At 42.7% G+C, this 25,958-nt stretch overlaps 1 protein-coding gene across 1 annotated transcript in view; it reads left to right on the plus strand.

Annotated features, from left to right (window-relative positions):
* The window catches only part of TTC29 (tetratricopeptide repeat domain 29), a 321,745-nt gene that overhangs the window by 234,921 nt on the left and 60,866 nt on the right, over positions 1-25,958 (plus strand). Inside the window, exon 9 of the mRNA XM_030192694.1 lies at positions 7,940-8,063. Coding sequence (XP_030048554.1) covers positions 7,940-8,063 — 124 coding nt within the window. The remainder of the gene's footprint in view (positions 1-7,939; positions 8,064-25,958) is intronic.

Raw genomic sequence — 25,958 nt, forward strand, 5'->3', positions numbered from 1 at the left:
TTCTAGCTTCCTCAGATCCTTTTTTATGTTTTCCACTCCCTCCTGGGTGTCCACTCTGTTACAGATCTTAGTATCATCCGCAAATAGGCAAACTTTACCTTCTACCCCTTCGGCAATGTCACTCACAAATATATTGAACAGAATCGGTCCCAGCACCGATCCTTGAGGCACATCACTACTCACCTTTCCCTCCTCCGAGCGAATTCCATTCACCACCACCCTCTGGCTTCTGTCCGTCAACCAGTTCCTAATCCAGTTCACCACTTCGGGTCCTATCTTCAGCCCATCCAGTTTATTTAAGAGCCTCCTGTGGGGAACCGTGTCAAAAGCTTTGCTGAAATCTAAGTAGATTACGTCCATAGCTCGTCCCTGATTCAGTTCTCCTGTCACCCAATCAAAGAACTCAATGAGATTTGTTTGGCATGATTTCCCTTTGGTAAAACCATGTTGTCTCGGATCTTGCAACTTATTGGCTTCCAGGAAATTCACTATCCTTTTCCTTCAGCATCGCTTCCATTACTTTTCCAATAATCGAAGTGAGGCTTACCGGCCTGTAGTTTCCAGCTTCTTCCCTATCACCACTCTTGTGAAGAGGAACCACCTCCGCCGTTCTCCAATCCCTCGGAACCTCTCCCGTCTGCAAGGATATATTAAACAAATCTTTAAGAGGACCCGCCAGAACCTCTCTGAGCTCCCTCAATATCCTGGGGTGGATCCCATCCGGTCCCATGGCTTTGTCCACCTTTAGCTTTTCAAGCTGTTCATACACACTCTCTTCCGTGAACAGTGTTCTATCCACTTCAATCTCATTTGTACTTTTTGCAGTCCATCGCGGTCCTTCTCCAGGATTTTCTTCTGTGAAAACAGAACAAAAGTATCTATTTAGCAAATTTGCTTTTTCTTCATCATTATCCACATAGCGGTTCACGGTATCTTTTAGTCTCACAATTCCCTTTTTAGCCATTCTCCTTTCACTTATATACCTTAAGAAATTTTTGTCACCCCTCCTTACATTTCTAGCCAAGGAGACAAGACGTACACAAAGGCTAGGCAGAGACAGGATTCAGGATATACACTTAGGATATACACACTAGCTAGGCAGAAGCAGGACTCAGGATATACACTCAGTATATACACACTAGCTAGGCAGAGACAGGATTCAGGAATACAAGCAAGCTTGGCAGAAACAGGACTCAGGGTATACAAGCAAGCTTGGCAGAAACAGGACTCGGGATATACAAGCAAGCAAGACAGAGCAGACAGAAGAAGTAACCAGGAACTAGCAGAGTCTTTGGGCAGGCAGCAGACAATAGAAAAAACAGGGATAGCAGAGTCTTGGGGCTGGCAGCAGACAATGGAGAAAACCAGGAGCTAACAGAGTCTTTGGGCAGGCAGCGGACAATAGAATAAGCCAGGAGCAAACAGAGTCTTTGTGCAGGCAGCAGACAATAGAATAAACCAGGAATAGCAGAGTCTGGGCTGAAGCTTCAGCAGCACCAAACACAGACAGAGAGAAAATGGCTAAAGCTTTAGACTCCAAACACAGAGCAAGGCAACGGAAAGACTAGCAGTCCACAGACACAAAACAGAAGGGCAAAAGCCCACATGGAAGGACTAGCAGTCCACAGGCACAAAGCAGATGGGCAAGAGCCCCAGAGAAAGACTAAGTAGCAGCGCAGCAGTGCACTCAGTATCCTGGCAGCCTTAAGGCATAACACACTTACTTACAATGCAAAGACCCTGAATGCAAGCACAGCACTTCCTTATGAAGGCCCTCACTGATTGATGTCACCTACTGCAGGACAGGAGCAGGGAACACACTCACACCAAGGAGAGGCTTGGAACACATAGGAAGTGAACACACAGGAAGGACAAGCAGGAGCCATCTTGGAAGCTGGAACAGAACAAGTGGGAGCCATCTTAGATGCTGGCTCCTCAGAGAGGCATAGCCCACCCAGGTGAGGTCTAGTGAAGCAATCAGCACACAGAGACAGAGACAAGACTAACACAGAAACAGACAGAAGCCAGCACAGATGCTGACCCCCAGAAACAAGGTAAGTCTGAGGGTGGTCACGACCACAGATGTGACAAGTATGCTTTAAAGGACCGTTCATACCATGCCAGAACATGCCTCCTTTAAACTTGTACATGGTCAGGCACACAAGTGGGTTACATCATCACATTACTGGGATGAAACAGCTCTACCATACCTATGCATCCAGCTTTTCCTACCTGCGCGCACAATTGTGGAATGCACTACCAAAGGCAGTAAAAACCACACTCGACCACATGAATTTCCGGAAAGCACTAAAAACAGAACTGTTCAGAAGTGCATACCCCACCAACCCAACATAAAAAACCTGGACATTTGCGACACAACGTAACCAAAGATCGTAACAGATATATCCTAACTCTTCCTTTCCCTCACTAAGTTCTCCCCAATTGTCTTTACCATACATGTATCTCACTATACCATAATATCACCCTGATATTACTCGCAACTTGTATTTGTTCACACCAGAATCGGTTAACGCCGATTATGGTACTATGTAAGCCACATTGAGCCTGCAAACAGGTGGGAAAATGTGGGATACAAATGCAACAAATAAAAAAATATATAAAAAAATTAAAAATCTCAGAACTTTATCTAAAATTCTGAGCATGCTTGGCCCTTTCCATACACAGAAATCTCCTGAGCGCTTCAATTACTTCCAAAACTCAATAATTAATTCAACCCTTTGGTGGGAAGCATTGTCTGCCAAATTCTATATATAGAGCCTTAATTTCTGCATAGAAATAGAATCTTATTTTATAACAATGTGCATAACGTAATTGGTTAACTAGCTAATCAGCTCTGTCAATTGGATGTTAACAACCAATTATCAGCACTATAAAGACACATAGGTATCTATAAGTCTCTATAAGGCAGTATAAAATACTAGCATAAATCCAGCAGAAATTGTGCCTAGATAGAAGGCACAGACTTTATGGCTTTTCAGGAGCAGGTATAAATGTATAAATATCACAACTCTGCTGTCAGACTTGTGAGTTCGTGTACCAAGTAGAGTGCTGCTGAGCCCAGTACTCGGACCAGGTTCTGTTTAGTGGCCGAACAACCCCAGGTTTCACCTGCGCTGACTGCCATTCCCCAGAGGTTGAGCCCCTAGGTGCAGGCAGCCTGTAGGACTTACGAGACGGAGCAGGAAGCGGGGTGGTGAACGTAACAACCAGACAGGCAGCAGGCAAGAGAGTGGTCCAGGTACAGGCAAAGTCAATAGGCTGGCAGCAGGTCAAGAGAGTAATCCAGGTGCAGGCAAAGTCAGTAGGCAGGCAGCAGGCAAGAGAGTAATCCAGGCACAGGTAAAGTCAATAGGCAGGCAGCAGGTCAAGAGATTAATCCAGGTACAGGCAACGTCAGTAAGCAGGCAGCAGGTCAAGAGAGTAATCCAGGTACAAGCAAAGTCAGTAGGCAGGCAGTAGGCAAGAGAGTAATCCAGGTACAGGCAATGTCAGTATGCAGGCAGCAGGCAAGAGAGTAATCCAGGTACAGGCAAAGTCAGCAATGAGGGACAAAGTAGAGAAGAAGCACACTACGGAGCAAGTAACACCTACCAAAGTAGAAGCCAAAGCATGGAGTCCAGGAAGAGCTCAGCTGATAAACTGCTGGCGTCTGACATCAGCAGGAAGCAGCAGGGAGAAGGAGCACGGCCATAGGACAAGAGCAGGGGAAGGAGGAACCGGAAGACCAATAGGAGAGAAGCAAGGGAAGCCAGGCAGAGAGAGCATACACAGGTGCATGGAAGCAAAGCAATCAAGGAGCCTGGAAGCCAGGCAGAGAGAGAGCAGATACAGGGGCATGGAAGCAAAGCAATCAAGGAGCCTGCAGCCAGAGAAAAACTACACACACATGGCTCAGGGCTATGCCAGTCAAGTGTGCATGTCGACGGGACCCCGCGCAGCCCGAGGGTGCCGCTTGCGTTGAGGTAGGGGACATTACATCTGCCTGTGCTCCACACAGGCTCTGCCTTTTAGCATGCCTACTTTTCAAGTACATGCTGGCTTGCTCTGTGTATACTTTTATGTGTCTTATTTTTCAAAGAGCCTGTTTACACATATAAGTCATTAAGGACCCCTTTTACTAAGCCACATAAGTGCCTACATGCGACAAATTGGAGTTACCGCCCGACTACCACGTGGCTGTTGTGGTAATTTCATTTTTGGCATGCATCTGAAAAATATTTTTTATTTTCTGGCACGCATGTAGCAAAAATGCACAGGTCATTACTGCCCAAATTCTTTACCGCTAGGTCTATGGCTGGCGATAAGGTCTGAGACCCAAAATGGACGTGCAGCAATTTTGATTGTGCCGCATATCCATTTTCGGCAGAAAAAAAAGGCCTTTTTTACAGGTGTGTTGAAAAATGATTTTGCACACACGCAAAACCTGCACCTACACTACCGCAGGCCATTTTTCAGTATGCCTTTGTAAAAGGACCCCTAAGTTAAGCATGAAGATTGTTTATAAAATTACCCTTTGTTTTATCTTTAATGGTATCAGAGGTTTTAAGAGAATGGCTGGGCACAACGGAGTACTTGTTTTATGTTTGTATTTATTGTTATAAGCCACAATTTAATACCCAACTCACAAGTTATTTAACATCCTCTATATACCACTTAAATAGGTATCATTGTATAGGATCTATCAGATATCTGTCACCACTATTTAGGCTAGTGTGGGCCAGGCACTTTTATGGTGGGCAGATATTCCTCATTTGATCCAATTTTTTCCATTTTAACTTTCTTAAACGGTAATTTAAATTCTACTTAGCTTTAAAATGTAGTATCTCTATATTTATATTTCTTCCTTCGTTTCTATTGCTTTATCTTAAACGATCAATCCTCTCGGAGACATTCAATCCGACATGAACTCATGTTTCGCAACAAGTGCTATATCAAGGTATGTCTCCTTAATCAAGTTGGAAAACATCTCCATGCTTTTTTCTCCGTGTATCCATGGAGAAAAAAGCATGGAGGGCCACTAAACAGACATCATGTTATGAGAATCAGGTGTTCAACATTCAGAGTTTCTATTTATTTACTTATTTATGGCATTTTATCCCAATTAAACATGAATTAGATTGGACCCTGGGAGCATTTAAAATCTTGTTCTTCCTTGTGCCTACAAAAAGAAAAAAAGATGGCATGTGGGAACTTTCTCCTTTTACTTTGTGGAATGCAGTGGTATATTATAAAAATACTCTTGCCTTTTTTTTTATTACTACTATTTCACAGAGAAGGTATTGATTAATGAGGGAAGGGTTTCCTTCATGCAGAACTGTCCATTGTCCAGCTCAGCACACTATTAGCAGCCAAGTTCATACAAAGTTAATTATGTTCAGTGGAAAAGAAATCTTTTAGCTCAAGGTGTTTGCTATGTGAATATTCAATCTCTGTTTCATTATCAAAATTTGTACTTCAGCATGACAACCTTCTTCTTTATTTTCTTTGATCCAAGCTGTTTACTCAGGCAGGAATGAGTTTATATATGTATATATGGCTATGAACATGGTATTTGTTTTGGGCTATAAAGATTTGTTGTTTAATGCGCACTCTGACATGAGGGGGGAAGGACAGAGAGTAATGCATTGCCGCCCCTCCCCCCCCCCCAAATTGCAGGGTGGGGACAGAGCCTCCTGTTAAAATTTGCCAGCACTCCACTGGGTATAACCAGCAGAAGAAAGGAGGTGTTGATGACCCTGTACAAATCATTGGTGAGGCCCCACTTGGACTATTGTGTTCAGTTTTGGAGATCGTATATTGCTAAGGATGTAGAAAGACTTAAAGTGGTTCAAAGAAAAGTGAAGAAAATGGCATGGCGTTTAAGTAACAAGACATACAAGGAGAGACTTTATGACCTGAACATGTATACCCTGGAGGAAAGGAGCAACAGGGGTGATATGATGCAGACATTCAAATATTTGAAAGATATTAATCCGCAAACAAACCATTTCCAGAGACAGGAAGACGCTAGAATAAGAGGACATGAACTGAGGTTGAAGGGAGGCTGACTCAGGAATAATGTCAGGCACCGACATCAGACTCACCGGTCTATAATTTCCCGGATCTCCTCTGGAACCTTTTTTAAAAATCGGCGTTACATTGGCCAATTCATTATCATTTTATTATTTAGAGGTCCTTTTACTAAGCCGTGGTAAAAAGTGGCCTGCAGTAGTGTGAGCAAGTCTTTTGGGCGTGCGCTGGGCCACTTTTTACCACGTCTAGGAAAAAGGGCCTTTTTTAAGGGGCCAGAAAATGGACTTGCACTAAAATTGAAACCAGCACACATCCATTTTTGGACTGAGATCTTACTGCCACCCATTGACCTAGCCTGGATTGGCCGCTGTCGTGGACAGGATGCTGGGCTCAGTGGACCCTTGGTCTTTTCCCAGTGTGGCATTACTTATGTACTTATATTTGTTACCCACTGCTGTTTACCACTGGGTAAGCGGCCTGCACCGCGGGATTTGGTGCACGCCAAATTCAGAATTATCACCCGGCTTACACACTAGTTGGGCGGTAGTGCCGATTTGGTGCATGCTGTCCACGCGTAGGGCCTCCCATGCGTTTGTAAAAGGGCCCCTTATTGAATTACGTTGTTATTCGGAAAAGGGTGCTATTGCATTGTTGGTTTCAGTAGACTTATCTGTGGTATTCGGTATGGTAAATCATTCTCTTTTTCACAGGTTATCATCTAAAGGGATCTTGGATGCTGTTTATAACTGATTTTCTTTTTTTTTTTTTTTCTATATGGGCCTTCTTTCTCAGTCTTTGCATCAGGTACTTCATCGTCTTTACTCCTTTTATCCAGTGGCTTTCCCCAACGTTTGATCCTCTCACCGCTTCTGTTCAACACTTTTCTTAGTCCTCTTGCGTCATTGATACAGTCTTTTGGTATTTTTGCACACTTTTATGCAGATGATATTCTCCTCATTTTCTATACTAATCCATCCACTATTAATTTCTCTCATTTACAATCATGTTTTGACAAGGTGACTAATTACCTGGTTAAAGGATAATCGCTAGATTCTAAACACCAATGAACCACTGTTTGTTGAGCAACAAATCACACTCCTGTACTATCTAAATCACCTGTCTTTTCAGGAGTATCACTCACACCAGTGGATTCATTTTGTTACCTTGGTGTTATTATAGATTCACATCTGACTTTTTCCCAACAAATCTCATCTGTTCTCCAAGAAATGGCTTTGCGGTAAGTGAACCACTTACCACATGGCCATTTTGGTGGGGAGCCCTTACTGCCACCCCTTGAGAAGGCGGTAAGGGCTTCCATGCTAATCGGTAACAGGACAATGTGAGGCGAAGCCCAATTACTGCTGGTTAAGTTCCAGCGCTACAAAAATCTAAAAAAATTACTGTAGCACTGAAAATGGCGCATGCTGGGGGTGGGATCTACCACCAGGCTCCTGCAGTAGCCTTGCGATAGTTCCGGATTGCTGCACGGCAACCTATTGCCTCGCACCAACCCTTTATTAAAACAGCCCCTATAGCACGTAGGCATGAGCTAGTGTGTTTACAAGTGTAACTGCCAATTTTGGTGCCTCTTGCATGCGTATGTGGCATGTAAGTAAAGATGTCAAGTTATAGAGTTGCCCTTATTTCTTTTGTAAATTAGCTCAATAGTTTTTCAGTAACTCTGAGGAGGTTAAGCACTAACAGCTTTGTGGAAACTCTTATGCACGCTTAGAAGAACTTTTTTTTTTTTTTACCAAGCTCTGAGATGGCTGAGCAGGTGAGATCACCCACTTACGAGGGTCTTTTTATCCCGCTGTCTCCAGAATCTATTTGTATCACTATCGAGTATTATTTAAAAATGGTACATTTTCATTTTACCAGCAACTGCTTTTATTCTGTTTTTCAGGCAAGGTAAAATTTCTGACTGTATTCAGTATTTGGAAAAATTCATTGAAATTGCCAAAAATAGCAATGTGAGTGAGAGCCTTGTGGAATCGTGTATATGCCTTGGGGATATATTCAATGCAAGAGTGAGTATTGCTGCTGTGGTATTGTTATGTGATTTGTCTAAATTGAGGAAAATTCATGCCTTTATATGAAGGAGAATATCATGTGTCAGTTTTCTGTGGTCTTGTCTTACACATAATTGCCTCTAGATATCAAAAAATCACAGATTAAAAATATTGCTTGGTGTGACTGAAATGCCTGTTTCTCATATACCCAGAACTTACTGACTTAATGCCAGTGATCTTTGACATAAATATTATGCTGTTGCTTTATTCAGACGTTTTGTGTTTATAGATGTAACAGATGCATTTCTATTCTAACTTTTTAAATGTAAACCCAATTGTAAGAAATCTAACAATCAAATCATATATTTTGAAATAACTTGATTACATATTAAAAATATATTGGTAGGATATACATAATCCCCTGGATTCTTTAAATGGTGTTCAAATTTGCGTACAATCCTGAGATCCATGCACAAACAAATTAGTTAACAAGCTGCTGTCAATTATCAATGTTAATTGGCTGCTAATTTCGATTTGTATGCATGCGATTCTCGTCCACTCACTCATTACCTCTCATCTCGACTATTGCAACCTCCTCCTCGCTGGTCTCCCACTTAGCCACCTATCCCCCCTCCAATCTGTCCAAAATTCCGCCGTACGTCTTATCTACCATGTGAACCGATACTCTCATATCATCCCTCTCCTCAAGTCGCTTCACTGGCTCCCGATCCGCTACCGTATACAGTTCAAGCTTCTCCTACTGACCTTCAAGTGCACTCAATCTACAGCCCCCCATTACCTCTCTACCCTCCTCTCCCCGTATGTTCCCACCCGTAACCTCCGCTCTCAGGACAAATCACTCCTATCTGTACCCTTCTCCACCACCGCGAACTCCAGACTCCGCCCCTTCTGCCTCGCTTCACCTTATGCCTGGAACAGACTTCCCGAGCCCATACGCCATGCGCCCTCCCTGCCCATTTTCAAGTCCTTACTCAAAGCCCATCTCTTCTCCCTTGCTTTTGGCGCCTAGCCACTCTACACTGACTACATAGCTTGTTACCTTTAGATTGTAAGCTCTCTTGAGTATGGACCATCCTTCCCCATGTTTAAACTTGTACAGCGCTGCGAAACCCTGGCAGCACTATAGAAATGCTAAGTAGTAGTAAGTAGTAGTAGTAGTAGATCCATGCACAAACAAATTAGTTAACAAGCTGCTGTCAATTATCGATGTTAATTGGCTGCTAATTTCAATTTGTATGAATGCGATTCTATAATGATCCACGCCCAAATCCTCTTGCGCACAGCCTGAAAGGGGGCATGGCCATGGGAGGGCCATGGGCAGGTCAGGGGCATTGCAAAGAATTATGGGGCCCTTAGCTGTGGTAAAAGGGGCCCTGAGCTAGCGGTGGTGGCCATTTCTGCCGCACACCAGGACCCCTTTTACCGCAGTGGGTGAAAAGGCCAAAGAAAGAAATGGCCATGTGGCCATTTCGTGGGGGAGCACTTACCGCCACCCATTGAGGTGGCAGTAAGGGCTCCAGTGCTAACCCAGTAGTAACCGGGCAGAGCGCAGTACTGCCCGATTACCGGTAACCCCTGTGCTAGAAAATCAGACTGATTTTATGTAGCCCTGGAAATGGCACATGCTGGGGTTGGAACTACCACCGGTGCCCATGTTAGGCCTACAGTAGTTCCGGTTTGGCCCGTAGCAAGCCTGTTGCCATGCACCAATCTTTTCATAAAAGGGCCCCTATATGTGGTTATAGAATTTAAGGGATGAGTGCCCAAGTTGCATGTGAGGATTTACGCCAGGTTTCAGCTGGCTTAAGTCCTTACGCCCAAAGTTGGGTGCAAAAATCCCCACTAGGTGATATTCTATAAAGGCTGCTCATCCCGGAATGCCCTTTATAGTATAGCGCTGATTTTTTCCTGGCTCCTATTTTTCAGCGCCATGTACTGAATGTGGCCCAATAAGTGAAAATCAATAACGGGGTGCCTACATTTATATACCCATTGTGCACAAGTGTAGCAAAAATAGCATTTAAATGCATAGGCACACTAAGCACTATGTAAAAGTGTGTGTAAGTATTATGAGCGCATAAATGAAAGGGACGTACACATGGGCGGGCCTCCCATTTACATGCATCACATACAGAATACTGTAAGTTCCATGCACCCTTGACACATTTAAATGCCCACAATTACACTAGTTTATTACTGGTGTAACTGCAGGCACCCAAATGTTAGGTGCAGCAATACCAGGTTATACTAGTATTCTATAACGGAACCTGAACACCTCTCACATATAACCCCTGATTCTATAAAGGTTTGCCAAAAATTGTGTGAGCGAATTTAGGCATGTTCCCAATTTGCACCCACAATAAGTGCCAATAATTGGCTTTTAAACAAACAATTATTGACACTAATTAGATTTATTTGGGACCAATGCATGTAAAGTTAGACATGGGATCCGCGCCTAAAATTTACATGTGGTCCCAAAAAAGAGGGCAAGGAAATGGGAGGATCATAGGTGTTTCAGTGCGGAACGGGGGCGTGTCTTCTAGTTGCACATCTAATTATAGAATAATGGTGCTCTATGTGTAAATTTAGGTGTGGGCATTTGCACCATGTTTTCATTGGTACAAATGGCTGGAGCATAAATTTATACTCAACACTCCACTTACGCGTATATTCTGTAAATCACGTTGGACTTTAGACGCAGCTTATAGAACACTGTTATTATATGAGTATTTTTCGACACCGATATATATATATATTATATGCAAACCACTTTGAATGTAGTTGCAAAAACCACAGAAAGACAGAGTGGAGGAGTGGCCTAGTGGTTCGATTCCCACTGCAGGCACAGGCAGCTCCTTGTGACTCTGGGCAAGTCACTTAACCATCCATTGCCCCAGGTACAAATAAGTACCTGTATATAATATGTAAGCCGCATTGAACATGCTATGAGTGGGAAAGCGCGGGGTACAAATGTAACAAAAAAAAAAAACCTAGCACATAATGCGCTTCTCTCACATATTGAGAGTGCCATAGGAATGTACTGTAGGTGTTGTTACATTTGTACCCCGCGCTTTCCCACTCATGGCAGGCTCAATGCGGCTTACATGGGGCAATGGAGGGTTAAGTGACTTACCCAGAGTCACAAGGAGCTGCCTGTGCCTGAAGTGGGAATCAAACTCAGTTCCCCAGGTCCAAAATCCACCACCCTAACCACTAGGCCACTCCTCCACTACCTTCCTTTATAAAATGCTAGCCTAACTGGGCATATACGTGTCTAGCATTTAGGCGCGGGCAACCATAGAGCTGATGTAATAGCAGGCACCTATCTTATATAGTATTCTTTAAGGTATGCCCACATTCACCCAGGTTCCACCTATATTTATGCCCCCCTTGGAAATACACACTATGCACGGTTGGCGCATATTTACAGAGAGTTGAAATGTTGTCTTATATGTGCATATAGGTCCACATACATACACACATACATGCTAGTATTCTAAACATTTATGCATGAAACACACATGTAAATGTTTATTTATTTATTTATTTATTGCATTTGTATCCCACATTTTCCCACCTATTTGCAGTCTCAATGTGGCTCACAATATTACAACATGACAGGCGTCAATCAGCATAAGTAAACAAATGAATTACATATAAAGAAATACCCTGTTTCCCCGAAAGTAAGACATCCCCCGAAAATAAGACCTAGTAGAGGTTTTCCTGAATTGGTAGGTATAAGGCCTCCCCCAAAAGTAAGACCTAGCAAATCTTTGTTTGAAAGCAGGGCCGCCGAGAGTCGGACAAGGCCGCCCCCGGGCCGCCCACCCCCCCCCCCCCCCGACCCGAGGTCGCCGGGCCCCTCCTCCACCCTCCCTCCGTCGCTCCCGGAACTAACCTTAAACGCCTCCTTTCACCTTCGCAGCAAGCAGCAGCAGGGCAGACCTCTCCTTCCGTGCCCAGCCCTCACGGACGTTACGTCAGGTGAGGGCGGGACACGGAAGGAAGGAGTGGCCTGCCTTGCTGCTGCTTGCTGCGAAGGTGAAAGGAGGTGTTTAAGGTTAGTTCCGGGAGCGACGGAGGGCGGGCGGGCCAACCCCGATCCAACCCCGATGTTTCCCCGAAAAATAAGACTGCCTCTGAAAATAAGACCTAGCGCATTTTGGGGGTCAAAAATTAATATAAGACAGTGTCTTATTTTCGGGGAAACACGGTAGATGTAACATGGAAGGGTAAAATCTATTCAGAAGTCAGAAAACAGTCAAACTACAGAATTGCCCCCCAAATGTCAGATTGAGCATTATGCTTTTGCAGCCCTCATGCCCCCTCCTTTTCCTATCTGATTCCCCTTTACTTCTGTGACACTAAAGACAGATTCAGACTGGGAACCCCAGTTTCTTTGTTTGCTTCTGTTGTGATGGAATTTTGTTATGAAACTAACATGGATTATTACCTGATCTCTTGAATAAAAATAGCTAATTCCATATTTTATAGAATTGTGATACACATGGGGTAGCATGGTATTGTCATTTCACACATTCATATTAAATTGGTGAGCATATTACCCTGAAATCAATACAAATACATTACTTAGGCTTTATTTCTGCTGCTGACTTTCACTCACCAGTAGAGTAATGTATGGACTTGCAAATAATGATTTGCTAAGGTCTTAACCTTTTGGTCCAGCACACAATTTAAAGTGACTTTGAATAACTTAGAAATACACCTGATGACCCTCTGTTTACTTTGCTGATTCTGAATCTCAATTTAAGAAAAATTACAGCATTGATGTGGAGTGTCCTTATTCCAGGGCACATCCTTAAAAGAAGGTTGTGTCCTTTGTGTACCGTGTATGGTTTCAAATAGGACATAGCAAGCAATAATATTTCTTTGATTATACAATATCTGTATATTACGTTTGCAAGGTGAAATTAACCATTGCATGACACTGCACAAATGACAATACAAAACAGTAAAAACAGGGCAAAAAATTATAACCTATTTCTCTTTAAAATGCTACTGTTGCCATTACTTTTCAAATTTTTAAGCTACAATTCTGAATTGTCCTGTAAACCCAAATGGCAGTTAATTATCAAAAGAACGTCAAATTACCCCTCACAGATTGGATCTGGTAGGTTCATGTTAACTATGATGTCACAAATGATCTCACATCTGACATGCAGTGACGCCAAGGGTGGCCCATCTAAATGCCGGAGATTCACCACCGCATTGCTGGAGACTGAAGGCCAAATGAGTGAGATTTTTCTTGCGGGCCCCAGCCATGTCTAAAACTAGTTCTGACAGATGCAGATTCCAAAAACAGACATATTCCAATCAATAAATAGAAAATAAAATTCTTTTTTGTACCTTTTGTTGTCAGAGATGCCAAGAGTGGCCCATCCAGAAGAGTCAAACAAAATACCAGCTGTATCTAATGTTTTTTTCTTTTTCAAACTCGGTTCCAAACAGCACAAAAAGAGCTCATAACATCTACTATAATAAAACTCACCCTCAACGTTCTGAGGACACTGACGTCAGTGAAGCCAAGCCCTGACTTCCTTCAAAAAGGTTCGAAGGTTCGTGGTGGTGAAGCCACCAAAATCGCTCCGGGCCCCGCCCTCGAGGGCGGAGCAATGGCAGAACAACGAAGGGGTTGGCAGGGAGGGAGACGGGGGGGGGGTGGGAAATCGCTCCCTGCCCCGCTCTCGCGTCAAACGTCATGACGTTGGGGGCGGAGCAATGGAAAAATAACAAAGGGGTTGGCCGGGGGGGGGGGGGGGATTGGCGACGAACACCTTGCTAGCGCCCGTTTCATTTGCTCTGAAACGGGCCTCTTTTACTAGTCTTTAAATATTTATTTCCACAAGGTCCAATGATTCCAATACATATCATTGGCTTTCACAAATGTATCTCACTTCTGTAGAAAATGCTTTAAAATACTCTAAGGTAACAAAGCTTCTTCAAATTATTTTCACATTTTGCAGAGCACGGAAGCCCCCACCAACATGTGGCATGTTTCACAAGTGCTGCCTCAGGGTGTGGTCCTCCAAAACTACAAAATAAAATCACCAATCAAAATTTGTCTGTGCTTAAAACTGACTACATATAATAAAATACACATACCTTATACTTAAAGAATCTCACATACTGTATCAATACCTGCCTCATACTGCTACCAATACACCAACACTGTGCGAGTTTTAAATGAACCACATGACCCTTTTGCACCAATGAAAACATTGGAAGCTTCTCCATTTCAAAAAACAGTGCAAAAATGGTAGCGGGACTTAGAGGAAGGCTATACAACTGTGGAATGAATAATACTTAGGGATACAAATTATACAGTGGTTCATTGGCTTTAAATGCTTCCTAGATAAGTATGGGGAAATTGCTCTGCAAACTGTATTAAATGTGGGGGTGTTCTGGGAATGTAGTATCACTGTTGGTGGAGTTACCCTAGCATCACTCATTTTTGTGAATAGCTGTGGCAACATCTCTCTATATAAAAAGCAACACCAACGTTCTATGAAGCCTCTAGCCGGAAGTGTGAAGGGGGCGAGATATCCGGTTTCCCCATGAGTGTCTGCCCCGCCCTCTCTGTAACACAGTCAGTGAAGGAAAACAGCAGAGCACGAAATCAAATCGCTGGCTCTGTAACAGTGAAGGACTCAGAGGGGGGAGGGGAGAGAGGCCAGAGGGCAGGGACACACACACTCCCACATGCACACAGAAGAAAACATTGCTAGCCCCCGTTTCATTTGCATCAGAAACGGGGCTTTTTTACTAGTTTAAAATAAATGATGGGGCATCTCACTCCTAGAAGTGCAATAAAAAAAACTGTAAAGTGATAGTGTATTGCAATACAACATAAATTCTTACCACTTGACAATAGTTGAATCTTTATCTAAGAAAACTACTTTCAATATACCACAGAAATCTCTCCAGATCAAATACCACCTCATCCCCTGAGTTCAATGTTCATAACAACTTTACAAAATGTTTTATTTATAATACTTTAATAATTTACATTCAAAGAACAAACTTATGAATGATAATGGTAAAATCAGGAAAGAATTAAAAGGAAAAAACAGGAAAAATACCCTTAAAATATGCCTCCACAATCACTGGGCCAAGATGAAAGGAAATACATATACAGGTAATTAATCAATGACTAATTATTGAAGCACAGAAGAGCTCAGCAGATGCAGCCAGTCTATCTTCAGAAGAATCCACAACCAAGCGGAGAACTCAAACGCCCCACGGGAAAACACAAGTATAAGTGAGAGTGGGATGTTTGACCACGGGAATACAAATCCTGGAGACAAGAATCTTAAAAAGTTTGTTTATTGATGAAAAGACTCGACACAACTGTTGTGTTTCGGCCGTCAGGCCTGCATCAGGAATCTATAAAACATACATATGCAAATAAAGAAAAATTAAGTAAAAAAAACATAAAACATATATGATAAAAAACCACAGTAAGCAATAACATATGGTAAAAAAACAAATAAAATGAAAAGATAAAATGTGGGAATAACATCCTTTGCTAAACGTCAAAAAATGTGTTCACATATACAATGTTCTCATAAGGTGCTAATATTGCAAGATCAATGCGTATAATAGAATACATATAAAACACATATAAATAATGAATAGAATAGGGACTAAACATACAGAACATATGAATGAAATAGTATATTGGAAGGATATGCTATAATGTGTATAGTTACGGACAGTAAGCTTATAATAAAAACTGAAAAGATTTTTACATAAATACATATTCACATGTATAATATTCCCATAGAATGCTAATGTTGCATGAAACATCTGTACAGTAAAATCTATATAAACACATGAATAAATAAATGAAATAGGGACTAGGCATACAGGACATGTGAATAAAGTTGTGTATTAAAGGGATGTCCTATAATATATAATGTGCTGACATTTTTTGAAAACATAAATATATTTACATAAATATATATTCTCATGTGCAATGTACTCATAGAATACTAATACTGCATGAAACATCTGTACAATAAAATCCATATAAACGCATGAATAAATGAATAATTAAATAAAATAGGGACTAGGCATACAGGACATATGAATGAAATTGTGTATTAAAAAGATATCCTATGATATGTAGTGTTCTGACATTTTTTTAAAAACATAATTGTGTCTGTACCTATGCATCCCTTTTATGACTGATTGGAAAAATGATTCAAACGTAGCGACGTGAGGACGTGAAAAAAGTTAAGAAAAAGAGGGACTTGCATTGAAAATAATATTGAAAAAAGGAACCTGAAAGATAATAAATAAAATATGAAAATAATAAAAATAAAAGTAAAAAAGAATGTGCTAGCAAAAAGAGAGGAAAGGGGGGAGGGGGAAGGAACGAGGAAAATGGAGTGGGGGGAGGGGGAGAATGGGGAGGAAAAAGTGGAAAGGAAGAAAAAGAGAAAAGGGGGGTCTAGGAAGGGCTGTAGTCGGGGGAAGACTGAGCAACTCTTCCTCTATGCTGTGATCCAGCGAAGTTACCGCGGACCTGACTGAAGCGGCTGCACTTTCTTCCCACAGCAGAATGCCAAATTAGTCCAGAGTTGCTTGCTTCCAAAATATAATATGAACAAACCATGGAGATGCGTATAACATTTTTTTGCTCAAAATCAGCTACAAACAAAGTCGCTACAGATGATGCCCCCATAGGCACACCCTGAGTCTGTAAATAGTAGGTATAACAATTGGAGAAATACTCACATATAAACGGGCTGATTATTTACAGAGTGCTGATGCCCTTGTTGGTCATACCCAATGTGGCAATTGTCAGTGGTGTGCACTCACTTTGGAGGGCACTAACTGGCAGGTTGCTGGACCTACACGCAATACTGTTGCTAGAAATAATACAAATTGTAAGAACAACGATGTTGTGTACTTGCTACAATGCTCCTGTCAATTAAATTATATGGGTAAATCTAGAAGACCAATAAAGGAGAGACTGAATGAACATAAGTCTCGTTTTAATACTGCTATATTGACAGCTCCCATTTTAAATCATTGGCGTGAGGTGGCATGTAATTCATACGATAGAAATGGGAAGGGAGGGGGGTGATATAGATAATCTGCTTAATTATAAAGAGCAATGGTGGATTTTTTCATCAGAGACTGTGACCCCAGGAGGTCTGAATTTAGAAATTGATTGGACCGCAGCTATGTAAACTGATCTGGTGATGTCATTGTATGTGCCTTCTAGGTCTTTAAGATCAAGCTCTCAGGAATTAGTGGTAATTCCTGCTGTAGTATTGGTTTAAAACAGCTCCAATGGGTCCACATTTGTGGAATCGGCTCCTTTATTATACGCAGCATGATCAATCTTATCTAGTGTTTTATAAAAACACAATTAAGGACCTCTTTCATCAAGCCGTGCTAGTGACTTCTGGTGCACTAATACCTACAAAGCCCATTCACTTTGAATGGGTTCCATAGGCATTGCTGCGTGGGAACCGCTAGCACAGCTTGGTAAAAGTGGCCCTAAGGTAGCAAATTCTATTAATTGGTGACACAATTTTAGGTACCCTAAGGCTGTGCGCTTATCGCCAATTCTATAAGGGCATCTGGACACCAAGATTCCATTATAGAATATGAGCAGAAGTCGACATTGGTGCACCTAAAGTTAGGCACCAACAGTACGCCAAGTCAATGGCAGTAATAACTGGTGGCACCTTATGTGCCCTGAAGTGTGTGTAAAATGTAATGTTCTATAAGTTACATGCATATCATAGAGACACACCCATGACCTACACACTCTCCACACACTCGTGCAGCCCCTCAAAGTTATGCGCTAAAGACTAGATTCTATATATGATGCCTAAAAAATTGGTGCCAAATCGAAATACGCCTAGGTGTATTCCATAAGGTATGCCTAAATTTAGGCGTACTTTATACAAAAAGCTTAAATTCCTGTGCGGTTTATAGAATACGCCGAGTGCCCATCTGCGCAACTAAAGTTAGTCACAGGCAGTTCACCATTTTCAATATGACGTCTAAGTCCGACTTTGGACGTTTTGCAAAGAACATCCAAAATCTGAATAACAAAGAAGGTAATTAAAAAAAAAAAACGTCTATCTTTTGTTTTCGAAAATAGAAGGTTTTATGATTTGGGCGTTTTATTTTTTGGTCCATTTTCAGAAAGAAAATGTCCAAGTGCAAAATGCACAAAATCAAGCCATTGTGATGTAGGAGGAGCCAGCATTTTTAGTACACTGATCCCCCTGACATCTGAGGAAAGCAATAGGGCACCCTAGGGGGCACTACAGTAGACTTTATAAAATGCTCCCAGATACACATCTGACCATTGCTCCGTTACCTTGTCTGCTGAGCTTCCCAAAACCCATCGAAAACCCACTACCCCCAACTGCACACCAGTACCATAGCCCTTAAGGGTGAAGGGGGCACCTATATGTGGGTACAGCGGGTTCCTGGTGAGTTTTGGAGGGCTCACAGTTTCCTCCACAAGTGTAACAGGTAGGGGGAGGTAGAAGCCTGGGTCCACCTGTCTGCAGTGCACTGCACCCACCACTAGACTACTCCAGGGACCTGCATGCTTTTCTAATGGACCTGAGTATAACATCTGAGGCTGGCACAGAGGCTGGCAAGTGATGTTTTTCATCACATTTTTGGGGGGTGGGAGGAGGTTAGTGACCACTGGGGGAATAAGGGGAGGTCATCCCTGATTCCCTCCAGTAGTCATCTGGTTATTTAGGGCACCTTTTTGTGCCTTATTTGTTATAAAAACAGGTCTAGCTCAAAACGTCTTAGTTTTAGTCCTGGACATTTTTGTTTTCTTCCATTATGGCTGAAAAACGTCTAAGTCTCAGGAACACCCAAGTCCCGCCCTGAATACCCCCTTGATACGCGCCCTTGAGATTTGGATGCATTTCTGAAGGACTTCAAAGAAAAAAGTCTAAAAATAGGTTTCAAAAGTATTGATTTGGATGTTTTTGTGAGAAAAACGTCCAAATGCTGCTTTATGCCACTTTTTAGACATTTTTCTGTTTTGAAAATGAGCCCACAAGTAAAACTTGGTGTAAATGCCGATGCCTAAATTAGGCACAGACCCAGGTGTGTACAATAACCATGTGCATAGATTTTAGAAACGCCCCTGTCCACGCCCCCTTTTCAACTATGTGACTTAGAATTTATGTGCATCACTTTACAGAATACGCTTAGACAATTCTGCACATAAATTCTAATCAATGCCAATTAGTGTCAACAATTGCTTGTTAAGTGGCAATTATTGGCGCTGATTGGCTTGTTAACTGATTAAGTTAAGCGTGCAAATCCAGAATATGACTGGATTTACACACACAAGTCACACTATATAGAACCCCGGGTAAGTGATTTTGGTGCATATGTTATAGAATGGTGCCTAGAAGTTACCTTTGCAAATGCCAATTTCTGGTGCCAATCACATTCATAACGGCTATTAGTCTATAACTCTTGTGCCTAATTGGCACCTATCTATTGCCAACCAAAAGCAGTAGGCTCAGGTAGATTATGACCTGTTACACAGAAGCATTCACCTTCCCAGCCTTTGCCCCTGCATAATTCCTTTGCTGCATTGGAGTATTGTGATGCTCAGAAAAGTGTTGATGTGGAACCAGAGGCAAGGAATGTAACACAATCCAAGAGACATTCCCCAAAACAATGTCAGATTGGTGCAAAGTAGAAAATCCTTACTGCTAGGAGACTCCACTATCAGAGGCATTAACTTAGGAACACAGTTCAAGGGTCCCAACCTAGTAAAATACCTTCCAGGATACTCGACTACCAGAAAAACGGACCAAATACTGAACATGATCCAAGAAGAGAGCAAGGATTCTAAAACTGATGTTGTAATCCTTCAGGCGACAAATGACCTGAAGCAGTATCAAGTTTAAGGCACAGAGAGCTTTTCAGAAGCTTGGGGAGGGACTGAAGTCTTTGGTTCGGAATGCAACTTTTTCTGAAGTAATTCCTACATGTGGGAAGGGAGAGGAAAAACTACACAAAACAGGAATTCCATAAGTGGCTCAAATCTTGGTATAAAGAAGAAAAAGATTTTAGATACATAGGAGGATGGGGTAATACATGGGGAAATAACAGACTGTACTATAATGATGGGATACATCGTTCTGTGACAGGAAATAAAGGATCCTTGAGGACAAATTCAGACAGTATGTATCCAGACATTTAAACTAGAGGATGGGGGTGACAAAAAGAAACAAGGGAATTCAGAAAAAAAACACAATGGCAGAGGGAAAGGTCATGTTGATATAGAAAACCATCCAAACTCACTTAGCACATGGAACGCAATGAGCACTAATGCTCATAGTCTAAGTAAAAAGGTTCAAGATCTGCAAACCACTTATGTTTTAGGAAAACTTGGATATTGTTGTTATTACAGAGACATGGTTCAATGATTCCCAATAATGGGATGTGACCATACTGGGCTGTAATCTTTTTAGGAAGAATAGGGATAGAAAAAGAGGTGGAGGAGTTGCGCTATCTGTGAAAAACAATATCGGAACAGCTGAATTGTGGAGAACCTGGGGAAAGGAAGAAGCTATATGGATTGTCCTGGAAAGAGAAGATGGAACCTGTATCCACACGGGTGTTATCTTCAGACCTCCAGCACAAATGGAGAAGCTGGACATGGATCTGATAGAAGATATTCAAAAGCTTGGCATAAAAGGGGAGGTGCTATTGTTAAGAGATTTCAACTTGACTGATGTGGATTGGAACGTCCCGTCACCAGAATCGGAAATAAGTAGAGAGATTGTGGATGCCTTTCAAAGTGCCTTGCTCAGACAAATGGTGACAAAACGCACAAGGGAAGGGTTGACGCTGTATCTAGTTCTCACAAATGGAGGAAGTGTTTCCAATGTCCATGTGGGTGCCCACCTAGGTAATAGTGATCATCACACGATATGGTTTGATATGAGAGCAAAAGCAGAGTGCGGATGTACAAAATTCAAAGTACTGGATTTCAGACGTACTGATTTTGGTAAAATGAGGGAATACCTGAAAAAGGAACTGATGGCACGGGGAGGTGTGGGTAAACTGGAAGCACAATGGTCCAAGTTGAAAACTGCTATAAATAAGGCAACTAATCTTTACACAAGGAAAGTAAACAAAAATAATAGAAAGAGGAAGCCTATATGGTTCTCCAAACAGGTAGCTGAAAAAATAAGGGCAAAAGTGGCTTTGTTTAAGAAATACGGATGAGCACAACAAGAGAATCACAGACAAGATTATCGGATTACACTCAAAGAAGCGAAGAGGGAAATATGGCTAGTGAAAGTGCAGGTGGAAGAAAAAATGGCTGAAGATGTTAAGAGAGGTGACAAGACCTTTTTTAGAAATATTGGGGAAAGGAGAAAAACATAGTAACATAGTAGATGACAGCAGAAAAAGACCTGCACGGTCCATCCAGTCTGCCCAACAAGATAACTCATATGTGCTACTTTTTGTGTATACCCTACTTTGATTTGTACTTGTGCTGTTCAGGGCACATACCATATAAGTCTGCCCAGCACTATCCCTGCCTCCCAACCACCAGCCCCACCTCCCAACCACCAAAAAGATAAAAATGACCCAGTATGGCTACTCTTATGTTCTTATGTTCTGATTATGTACATATATACATTTTTAAAAATTTTGATCACAAAAAATGCACTCTAAAGCCATTGCTTCATATTTCTATCAGCATAAACTGCAATGATGCTCGCTAAAAGCAAAGAAGCACATTACACAAAGTGTTGCTTTTCAAGATCAAAAATAAGCCTATCATTCACTAGGCAGACATATTTTAAAACTGCATAAAACTCATTATTCATAAAGTGACCACTAACAACTACCAAATCATTTCTAACACACACCTGTGGCTACTGTACAGTACACTGCTCAGTTACTTACTGAAAAAAAGTTGACATTACAAGTGCTTCTTAAAGGACAAATTCCTGCCATTTTGATGTCAATCTATGACATCATCAAATAGGTGATGTAAGTACCACCATGCACTGCCAGGAGCTATCAATCACCCAGAAGTTATCAACAAACCATTGTACGAATGACAGATGTGACAGAAAAGTGTGTTTTAAGCCTGTAAAAAATAAAACTGCCTTTATTAAATCTTGAAATGCATTTCTCTAGTTTGGCCAGCAGGTGGTGCATGTTATGTTGTAAGCTGTTACGAAGGACTGACCTTTCCCTTCTTTAGGGGGTCTTTTACTAAAACCTAGCTTGAGTTATCTGCAGCAGGGTCCATTTTATTCTTATAGGACCTGCAGTAGATAGCTCGACTTAAGCTTTAGTAAAAGACCCCCTTAGTTAACATAGATAAAGGAAATACCTGTAGTGAGATAACCAGCTTTTTTTAAATGTTGTTGTTGATTGGGCTCTGATTGACCCAGGAGCTTTTTTCATTTGAATTGTACTGGCTCTTCCCCAGTTTCACCCCGGGAGAAGAGAGAGAGAGAAAGCTCTTTGCTGAAGCCCTGTAAAACAGTTATATTTGATAACTGGTGAGCAGCTATATGTCCTGATCTCCCTAGATACTTTCTAGGAAGTAAATGTTTAGTTAGTGTTATGATTGATCCGTATTTCAGTTACCTGTTATTGTTTGCTGATTGCACATTTTTTGTTCATTGTTCAATATATTTTTAAGACACTAAACAATTGTTTATTGCCTCTGCCTGTCTGGACTGATAAAGAATCCTGATGGTTTTTGTTTTGGGTCTGTGAGTGCTTTCTGGGAACTGTGGGACCACTGGGAGTGTGGCCTCCAGTAACATAGAAATCATTCGGGATAATTTGAGTGTAGGAGACTCGCCCAGGAGTGGTTGTGACCCAGTCGGTGGGAGGAGGGTGCTAATGTAGAGCACGAGAGGCAGGTGCAAGCGGACCTGAGCTGTGCTGGAGATAGACCCTCTAAGTGACCACAGGGTAACCCCAGGTGGGTGGCTAGGCATTTCGTGACAACAGGCACCAAAGGAGCAATTGCTACTAGGACTACCAAAAGAATATCTCTATATAATAAAAGGCACTTCCAACGTTCTGAAGCCTCAAGCCGGAAATTGAGGCACCAGAGATATCCGGTTTGCCCTGAGTGTCTGGCCTGCCCTCGCGTCATAACATCATGACGTCGAGGACGGCGCTATGACAGTCGGCCAAACGCCATCTCCCTGACCCTCGGCGGATATTTCCCACCTCCGGAGGACTAACATCGCCCGCACAACGTCGGAGAGAGGCAGGCGGGGATGCAAGCATCGGCGACACGCGATCTCACTCCCCTTGCCCCTCGGCAGCCATTTCCCAACTTTGCAGGACTCCCATCGCCCCGCACAAACTCGGAGACACGGAGGGAGCGATGCAGGCAGGCAGCCTGAACGTCGGACACACGCAGGGAGCCAGCCTGCCTGCCTGCCTGAACGTGCCAGGAAGGGAGACAGCTTCAGTCGGAGGGAGCGCCATGACCCTGAAAGGCACTGGAAGGGGGGGCACTCGAACCTCAACCTGCGAGGAGGGAAGGGGGAAGGGGGAGGGCAGGAAGGGGGGAGGGGGAAAAACGCCGGCAGACGGAGGGACCGCCATCCTGAAAGCCCAAGGGAGGCGGGGCCAACACCCTGAAGCTGGGATTCCCTCTCACACACACACTCACATTCTCGCACAAACACGCCACACACACTCTCACTCTGTCACACTCACACATTCACTCTCTCTCACACACTCACTCTCAAACATACACACTACGATACAGAAACATGCCACCACAGGGCCCACGATCCTGCAGGCCGGGGGGGGGGGGGCGACGACCCTGAGGCTGGGAGGGGGGAGGGGTCGAGAAGGATATGGGAAAAGGAAGCACAGGGGGGGAGCGGGAAGGATGCCAACACACGCAGGGGGGACCCCTGCGGCACACTCTCTGTCTCGAACACACACTCTCACACAGTCTCGCTCTCTCACACACACACAGTCGCAAATTCACTCTGTCTCTCACACACTCACTGTCAAACATACACACTTCCATGAAAACCTTGCTAGCGCCCATTTCATTCCTCTCAGAAACGGGCCTTTTTTACTAGTTAATTTATAATATCAATGGAAGAATACCTTGAAGTTGATTTTCGAAAGAGAAAAACATTTAAAAAGTGGTATAAAGCAGCATTTGGACATTTTGCTTGCCAAAACATTCAAATTGTTATTTTTGAAGCACATTTTCTAAATGTTTTTCTATGCTGTTCGTCCACAGTGCATTCAAATCACAAGGGGGTGTGCCAGGGTGGGTTACGGGCTGGATTTAGGCATTCCTAACACTTGGATGTTTTTCTGAAAAAATGGAACAAAACAAAAATGTCCAGGACTAAATCTAAGATGTTTTGAGCTAGTCCTGTTTTAATAATGACTAAATGATGATAAAATCTATGCAGAGAGGCAATAAATATCAACTAGCAAAGAGACTTTCTGAAACTAAAGTACCAGGGACCACTGGTTAAACTGAGCTACTGTTGTATAAATTAATATTTAGAAAAGATCCATCAGTGGCATCTGTTCTTGTCTTCCTCTATGTGGTCCCACCACATGAACTTTATCCACTCTATCCGCCCTTATTTGGATGGTGTGAGTTGTGATACTCTATTTATGCACTAGTTGCCACAAAGCCAGACTAACATAACATCGTATATACTGGGCTTCCAGCCATTGCGTTGAAGAGACTTCAAATAATTGAGAACACATCTGTCCATATTCTGGCCCATGCCCATCAATTTGATCACATCACCCCCTTACTGAAGCTGTATCACTGGCTTCCCATTATGTTCTGCATTCAACACAAGGCTCTCACCATTGATACAAGGTCCTTTATTCTGTTTCTCCTTCTTACCTCACCACTCTCATTACTCCTTACCATCCTCCTCATACACTCCATTCGTTATTTGGTAATCACCTCTCTGTTCCACACTTGCACTGTGCTAGATTGGAATTAGAGAGCTGCACGGGAATGGGGTTTGCGGGAATCCCGCGGAACCCGCGGGATTCCCGCAGGGACGGAGGCAGTTCCTGCGGGATTCCCATGGGGATGGAAGCAGCTCTGCGGGATTCCCGCGGGGACGGGGGCAGTTCCTGCAGGGTTCCCGCAGGGATGGAAGCAGTTCTGTGGTCTTCTCATAGAAGTGTAAGCTGCACCTGCACCAGCCTCTCATCTACCGAATACCAATTTCTGTGAGTGCTGTCTTCTCCTTCTCTTCTTCTTCCTTGCTTTAACAGCACAAATGTAGAAAGTCTTCCATTAAGGAGGTGGCAGAGTCACAAATGATGTCGGAATTCAAAAAGGCGTGGGATGAACACAGAGGATATCTAATTAGAAAATGGAAGTTATATAAAACCTAACCTTAAATGGCTGCATGTGTGTGGATGTGTCAAGTGACGCTTAGATGGCGACTCTGGCTGTGATGAACTAGAGCTGATACCTGGCAGACTTGTATGGTCTGTGTCTCATACATGGCAATCTGGTTTAGGGTGGGCTGGAAAGGGCTTAGACAGCAACTTCAGTGGCTAGAAAATGAGGACAGTGCTGGACAGACTTTTACAGTCTGTGTCCCACAAATGAGAAGACGAATAGACTGGAGTGGGCTTCAACGGCAACTCCAGTAGTTGGAACATAAGGATAGGGCCAGATAGACTTCTGTGGCCTTTGTTCCAGAAACACAAAAGAAAGACCATAATCAAGTATATAATATCACACTCGTTGATTTAATGATGAATTGATCATGAGTGTGACTATTGGCAGAGTGGATGGACCGTTCAGGTCTATTTGCTGTCACTTACTATGTTACTATTAATCCTCTTTGCTAC

Source organism: Microcaecilia unicolor, chromosome 2 (genome assembly GCF_901765095.1).
Source record: "Microcaecilia unicolor chromosome 2, aMicUni1.1, whole genome shotgun sequence".
NCBI classification, from domain to species: domain Eukaryota; kingdom Metazoa; phylum Chordata; class Amphibia; order Gymnophiona; family Siphonopidae; genus Microcaecilia; species Microcaecilia unicolor.